At 56.5% G+C, this 6,639-nt stretch overlaps 1 protein-coding gene across 1 annotated transcript in view; it reads right to left on the bottom strand.

The window, feature by feature from the left end:
* Window positions 1-1,697: 1,697 nt before the first annotated feature.
* Window positions 1,698-6,639, bottom strand: part of LRRN2 (leucine rich repeat neuronal 2) — a 66,855-nt gene continuing 61,913 nt past the window's right edge. Inside the window, exon 2 of the mRNA XM_054562995.1 lies at window positions 1,698-4,672. Coding sequence (XP_054418970.1) covers window positions 2,286-4,448 — 2,163 coding nt within the window. The 5' untranslated portion in view covers window positions 4,449-4,672 and the 3' untranslated portion in view covers window positions 1,698-2,285. The remainder of the gene's footprint in view (window positions 4,673-6,639) is intronic.

Genomic DNA, 6,639 nt, shown 5'->3' with positions numbered 1-6,639 from the left:
TGCAAAGGCCCTGCCTGCCTCTTCTCCACAGACCTTCTGAATCACAAGAGGATGGATCCAACCCTGACAGATGGCCAATAGGCTAGATCCCCAGGCCAGCTCTGGTCAGTTGGCAGAGCTGCCCAGCACATAGCCGTGGAGGTCCCGAAGTTCATCAGGAAACAGCACGTGGAGGCTTTAGGAGTGTCAGCCATGGGTGCTGGAAAGGGGAGTGTCTCTGCTTGGCCAGCCCCGCCCACCAAAGAACACATCACAAAGAGCACAGGAAAGAGCACATGTGAACGGAGCCTGCTGACCTGAGCAGCCCACCAGTGTAGTGGGGAGGAGTGGAGGGACCATCCTCCAGCTCCTTCCCCAGCTCTATCCTGGGGCCTGAAGCAGGAACGAAACATTCTGGCTACCACAGGCTGCAGCTGCGAGGTTCCCAGAGTGTGGTCCCCAGACCAGCAACAACAGCATCACCTGAAGACTAGTTAGAAATGCAAATTCTCAGGTCCTGCCTAGATCTAGATCAGAAACTCTGGGGGTGGGCCCAGCCATCCATGTTCAGCAAGTCATGGGGTGGAGCTGCCTAAGAGGCAGAAGGCTTCTAAGCTGGTATTTGGAAAAGTCTTCAGAGAACCCTGTTCTCCTGTCTCATGAGAGAAAGGCACTACGTCTGGCTTGGGTGAGTGTGCACTTTCAAGGTCCCGTGGGGCCTGATGCTCATCTACTAGTCTGGCTTCTACCAGTGTATATATCTGACTCTCAAAGGTAGCTTAGAGTCTGCTGAATGTGTCTTGTACAACAGGGGTCCTCGGGCTCACATGTTGCTTCTTTTCAGTCTCAGGAGCCTCTGACTCCCCCAAGCCTGCCTGAGAAACAAGCTCTGTGGCCAGGGGCTTCTTGCCCCGGAGCTGCCCCATTCCCTGGCCAGAGCAGCCCTCCCCTTGCCTCTGTTGCCTTTTCAACAGATGTCCCCTCCACACTTGGGCCTTGGAAGTCAATCTTTTTTTTTTTTTTATAAAAAACAAAACAAAACAAAAAACACTGTAAAAGCAAACCAGGCTCATTGCAAATTATACTGAAATAGACCGGAAAGATAAATGCGGCGATTTCTTTGTCCCACAGCCCTTCCCTCCCCAAATCCTCTATCGCCCCACACTGCCTCCTACCCAGTGAGCCCAAGTTCTTGCTGTCTTGATGATTTGCAATTCTCTGCATGACTCTGCCTCTTGGGTTTGTTTAATTAGAAATAGGCCTGGAAAGTGCTTCTTATGCACTGGCATGTTAATTGCTTATCAGAGAATGAGAAGGGGTGACAATGTTTGGTGATGGAAATTTCCACTCCCTCCATCTCTGGCTTTTTCTCCCCCCACCCTTCTCCTTGCCTCCTGTGCTTTCTCCCTCTCTCGTCAGCCTCCCCTGCCCTTTGCCCCTCTCCCCCCCCAGCTCACAGTTACAGGGATGGTCTGGGAGAGGCCAGCATGCAAACCTACAGGGAAAACCTGTGCCTTCCTTTGCCATTTCCCCTCCTTTCCTTCCTCCTCTTCCACCCAGCCCCTCCCTCAGTCACCCTCTCTAGGCTTTAAAGGGGTCCAGAGCAGGGAGCTCTGAGTTTATACTGAGTAGTCAAAGGACTATTTTCCTTTTGTTTCCTTTCTCCCTTGTTATGTTTTTCTTATTTAGTTTTATTTTTTTATAAAACAGGAGAAAAGAGTGAATTGGGTTGCGGGGAGGTGACACATTTCTCCACAAACGTACAAAATTGCCTATACAAAGTCAACCTCAGAGTGCCAACTGGGCTCCCAAGACGGGGCGGTCCTGGGCGGCCTCTTCCCAAAAGTCCCTCAGAGCAGGCTGGGGTCCACTCCAGGAGCAGCCCCCAAGATCGGAGGACAGGCCTTCTGCCCTTGCCCAGGAAGGGAAAGAGCAAGCAACTGAGACTGTACAGAGCAAAAGAAGAGGAGGGGGCATGTCCTGTGGGCCAAGGGCCTGGGGACACAGGCAGGGGACATCCAGGTGGTGGCCCAGGAGCCTCTGGGCATGTAGACAACTGGGAGGTGGAAGGCTCTGGCCAGAGTCCTTCTGTCCCTTGCAGATACCCCTCAAAAAGGCAGCAGAGGAGCCCCCACAAGGCGAGGGCCACGTTTTGGAGGCTGCAGGAGCAGCCCCTGGGGCCACAAAGCCCCGTCTGTCCTGGTCCAGCGGTCAGGCCTCAAGCACGTGGATCCATGTCACTTTCTTGGCAGGGCGTCTGGCCCAGATTGCTTCCCTTTTGTTAAAAAGTAGTCCTAGTTTTTTCTCTACTGCTGAGAACAGGCTGAGCTCCAGGAATTTTGAGACAATGGTGGTGACAATGCCTCCCCTTCTAAGGACGTGGACAGCTTCCTTCCCAGATTCCAGGGCAGGACAAGGGGTGCAGACACCACTCGGACCGAGGGGGCACCCCAGCCCCAGAAAGCCCAGGCTGGGAGGAGAGGCCGCCCACCCAGCCCCTGCGTGGGCTGGCCAGTGCCAAAGTGGGCTGCTAGCCCAGCTGCCAGCAGGAGGACAGCCAGAGCCAGGACGGCTATGAGCCCAGGTCGGTCCCCTAAGGCTCTGTGGCAAGGAGTGGCCTCTTTAGTCCTGGCCCACACACAAGCCAACTGGGTGTGGGCATCTGCGAAGGCCACTTGCAGGCAGGCCCAGTACTCTGTGGCCTGAAGCAGGCGGGTGATGTTGTAGCTGTGGGTGCCCCGCGGAAGGCGGGCCAGAGCAGTGGCCCCCTGTCCCCGGAGGGAGGAGACGCTGGACCAGGTGAGGTTGGTGGAGATGGTGTTGGGTGGGGGGACCCAAGATAGCAAGATGTGATAGGGGTGGGTCTCCTGCACCCGGAGCTCTAGCCCCCATCCCTTGTCCCTGCCTAGCGGCAGGGGAGCCCGGCCCACCACCACACTGACTGTCTTAGTATCGGCCCCCACCAGGTTCTGGGCCACACAGGTATAGAGCCCGGCCTCTTCCACTGTCACCCTTCGCAGCTCCAGGGTCCCCTCAGGGTACACCCGGTATCTCCTGCCTGCACGGGCAGCTGTCAGTCGAACCCCGGCTGGAGTGACCCAGTAGATCTCAGGTTCTGGTTCAGCCAGTGCCCGGCAATGCAGCACTAGGCTCTCTCCACTGGCCACATGGAGGATAGCGGGGAAGCTGCGGGGGGAGATGAGGGGCAGGCAGTGGTCTGTCATCTCTCGGAAGGGTACCTCTCGGACTGGGCGGCGCTGGAGGTCTGGCGGCTCGGCACACAGGGTGGACTGAGGTTCGATGAAGCGGACACGGGTGCTGGTGGCATTGGCCCAGCGGATGACACAGTCACAGCGGATGGGATTGCCATGAAGACCCACCTCCTGTAGGTTGGGCAGGGACTCCACTGTCTGCCGGTGCAAGGCACTGAGCGCGTTGTTGTTGAGCATGAGGGTCTCCATCTGGGGCAGGTGGTGGAAGGCGCGGGGGTGGATGAAGGACAGCCGGGGGTTGTTGGTGATGTCCAGCTTGGTCAGCTCCGGGAGGTTGACCAGGGCAAATTTGTCAATGGAAACCAGCTCCTCCATGTTGTTCAGCCCCAGCTCCTTGAGGTGCAGCATGTTGGCAAAGTCCCCTGGCCCCACCTGCTGGAGTGGATTCTTGTTCAGGTCCAGAAACTTGAGCCCGGGCACCTGCTCCAGTGCCCGCCTGGGCACCCGGACCAGCTGGTTGTCATAGAAGGAGAGGCTCTCCAGGCTTTGTAGCCCCTCCAGGGCATAGTCAGAGATGTCCCGAAGGTTCATGCCTGCTAGCACCAGGCTGCGCAGGTTGGCCAGGGGCCGGAAGTTCATGTCCAGGATGGCATCTACCTTGTTGCCCCCAATCATGAGGATCTCCAGGTTGGGCAGCATCTCGAACCAGCGGCTGTCCACAGCCCTCAGAAGGTTGGAGTTGAGGTGCAGCCGCAGCAGGTTGCCAAGACCAGCGAAGGCCCGGGGGGCGATGCGGTGCAGCTGGTTGTGGTTGAGATAGAGCTCCTGCAGGCTGGCCAGTCCTGCAAAGCTGTGGTCCTCCAGCCGGGTCAACTGGTTCTCCTCCAGGTGCAGGCTCAGCAACTGGGGCAGGGCATGGAAATCACAGTCTCGCGTGTCTGAGAAGCTGTTCTGGGACAGGTCCAGTTCTGTGAGGTTGGCCAGATAGCCAAGCTCACTCCGGTCCACGCGAACAATGCCATTGCTCTGCAGTAGCAGGGTCTGTGTGCCCACAGGCAGTGCTGGGGGCACGGCCGTCAGGAACAAGTCATTGCAGTCCACAGTAGTGGCCTCACGGTAGGATGAGCGGGGTGTATACCAGGGCCGGATCTGGCAGGCACACTGAGGGGGGCAGGGCACACGCCAGGGGACCACAGGCACAGCGGCAGTGGCACCAGCCACCCACACTAGCAAGAAGGGTGCCACGAGGAGCCTCATAGTGGAGCCACAGGGGAGGGGACCATCCACAGGAAAAGTCTAAAGTCCTTCTGCTTCTAGCAGTTTGTAGGCTGAGGGTCAGCAGCCTGCCAAGGCCTGGGGACCCCCCCTCCTAAGGCAGTCATGGGGGCTGGGTGGGCATCACTTCTTGCCCTTCTGGGTGTGGCTCTCCATCCGTGTCCACTGGGCCTGCTCACTCATCGCCATGCCCCAGCGGGGCAGCCCTGGAGAAGAGAAGGCAGAGTTAAGCAGGTGGCAGAGAAGCAGAACCTAGTCCCTCCTGCCGTCTCCCCTGCCTGACTCAAGAGGCCAAAGAGCTGAGTGCAGTGGGTCTCCTGGTTCCGTCCTACAGTCCCTAGGCTCTAGTGTCCTTTTCTAGGACCTGACACAGGAAGTAAGTACTGTGAGTCTTCATGGAAGGAGGAAGAGATTGGAATGAGAAGCTTCCAGAATACCAGGGAAAGGTGTGGGTGTGTGAAGAGGGGAAAGCTGTGATTGCTGTCATCTTGAGTCCTTATGAGCCCAGAGAGATGCGGAGTTGATTCTCCAAGCTTGCTTACATCTCTCCTCCCCGTCTCCTTGGTTCCCTCAGTAAACGGAAAATAAAGCAATGGTTTCCAGACATCTCTCTGAGAGGTATGGGCAGGGAATGGTGAAAACAAGTGCAGCTTCCAAATTCCAGGGTGGCTCACAGGACTGTGGAAGATGAAAGGCAGGCTGGGGAGGGGAGTGGTCCTGCCTGGGGTCGGTTTAAGTTCTCCTGGGGTGGAGTGCAGCTTGGGTTTGGGCCAGCTTCCCTACCTGGAGGCAGGTCTTTCCCTTTCTCTTCAGCCTGGCCGAGCTGCCAGTTGTTGGGATTAAGAAATCTGGGTCTGAGCTCCTTAGTCCTGCAGGTGAGACCTTATGTGACCTGGCCCCAGCCACTTCTGGCTTCTCTTGCTGCCATCCCACTAACCCACTGTGCACAGTCCTTTCAGGCTGAAGTTGCCCTGACGTGTCCCCCTTCTCATGTCTCCTTTTCATTGTCTCCCAAGCAACCTCTAGTTGCTCTTCAACACTCAATTTAAGGTCAGTCACCTCGTATGGAAAATTCCTCCCAACCTCCCGCCCCTGGCTGGCTAAGGGCCCTGCGTTATGATCTTACAAGGCCCCACGCTTCCCCCTGTCACAGCTCTGATCACATCACGTGGAAATTCTTCCCCATGTAGGGGAGACCATGTCCTCATTGGTCTTGCTGTTCCCTCCTTCCCAACCCAGGTTCTCTCAGACCCCACAGCCAGGCTGCATCGCCCTGGAGGCAAGTCCAGCCTTGGCCTGGAACCAAGATGGGGAAAGACAGGGGGCTTCCTGGGCTTGGTCTGAGTCCTCTGCGGAGGTCTGATTTGGGCAGTTTTCCACCTGCAGGCATTAGCGAAGTGCACGCACACTTGCTAAATACCTGCAATTTGCCAGGACTCTTCAAAGACTCTGAATGTCTTTTTCTGATTTAACCTTCATAACTAATCTATAAGACAAGTATTAATACCTCCAGTTTGCAGATGAAGAAATTGAGGTTTGAAAGAGATTGAAGAATTTGACTCAAGACACACAGCTGGTAAGCAACAGGAGACGGGAATCTACACGAGTTCAGAGCTCATGCTGGTTATGCCACGCTTCTTGGTTCCCAGGTCTGGCCGGAGTCCACCCGAGGCACCCTGGCGTGCACTGGTGGCTCCGGCAGCAGAATGGGTACTCATTCTTGTTTCCTGGGGCAATGACTCCTTATTAGGGAGCTTTGGGAAGCTGGGGGCTGTGTCTCCTACCACCTTACAGACAGGTACCTCTCAGCTGGCCAGAGGAGCCCTCTGCCCACTTCATCCTGCTTCCAGGACCCTGGGGCCGGGGAGGGTAGCAGCTGGAGGCGTGGTACCTCCCTGAGCAGGAGAGTGGCATGCCTGTCTACATCTGACTACCTCCCACCTTCTTTTGTAGCTATTTCTGAAGATGGGAAAAACAACCATGATTTAAAATGCACAGAGGTTTTGGGTAGGAGTGTGTGGGCACTGACGCATAAAACTCAGGGCAAATGAACTCATGTGCACACACACGCACCTGTGCATTCCCGGCCACCCAAGCCCATGACGGGCAGTGGGGAACAAGGGAGGGAATTCTGTGGTGTACTATGTGGGTGGAGAGGCAGCAGGGACAAGCT

The sequence above is a fragment of the Pteronotus mesoamericanus genome, unplaced genomic scaffold (genome assembly GCF_021234165.1).
Source record: "Pteronotus mesoamericanus isolate MK-2021 breed Mesoamerican mustached bat unplaced genomic scaffold, CSHL_Meso_final scaffold_705, whole genome shotgun sequence".
NCBI lineage: Eukaryota > Metazoa > Chordata > Mammalia > Chiroptera > Mormoopidae > Pteronotus > Pteronotus mesoamericanus.
The sequence above is the reverse complement of the archived record's forward strand: the minus strand, read 5'-3'. Positions and strand labels throughout refer to the sequence as shown.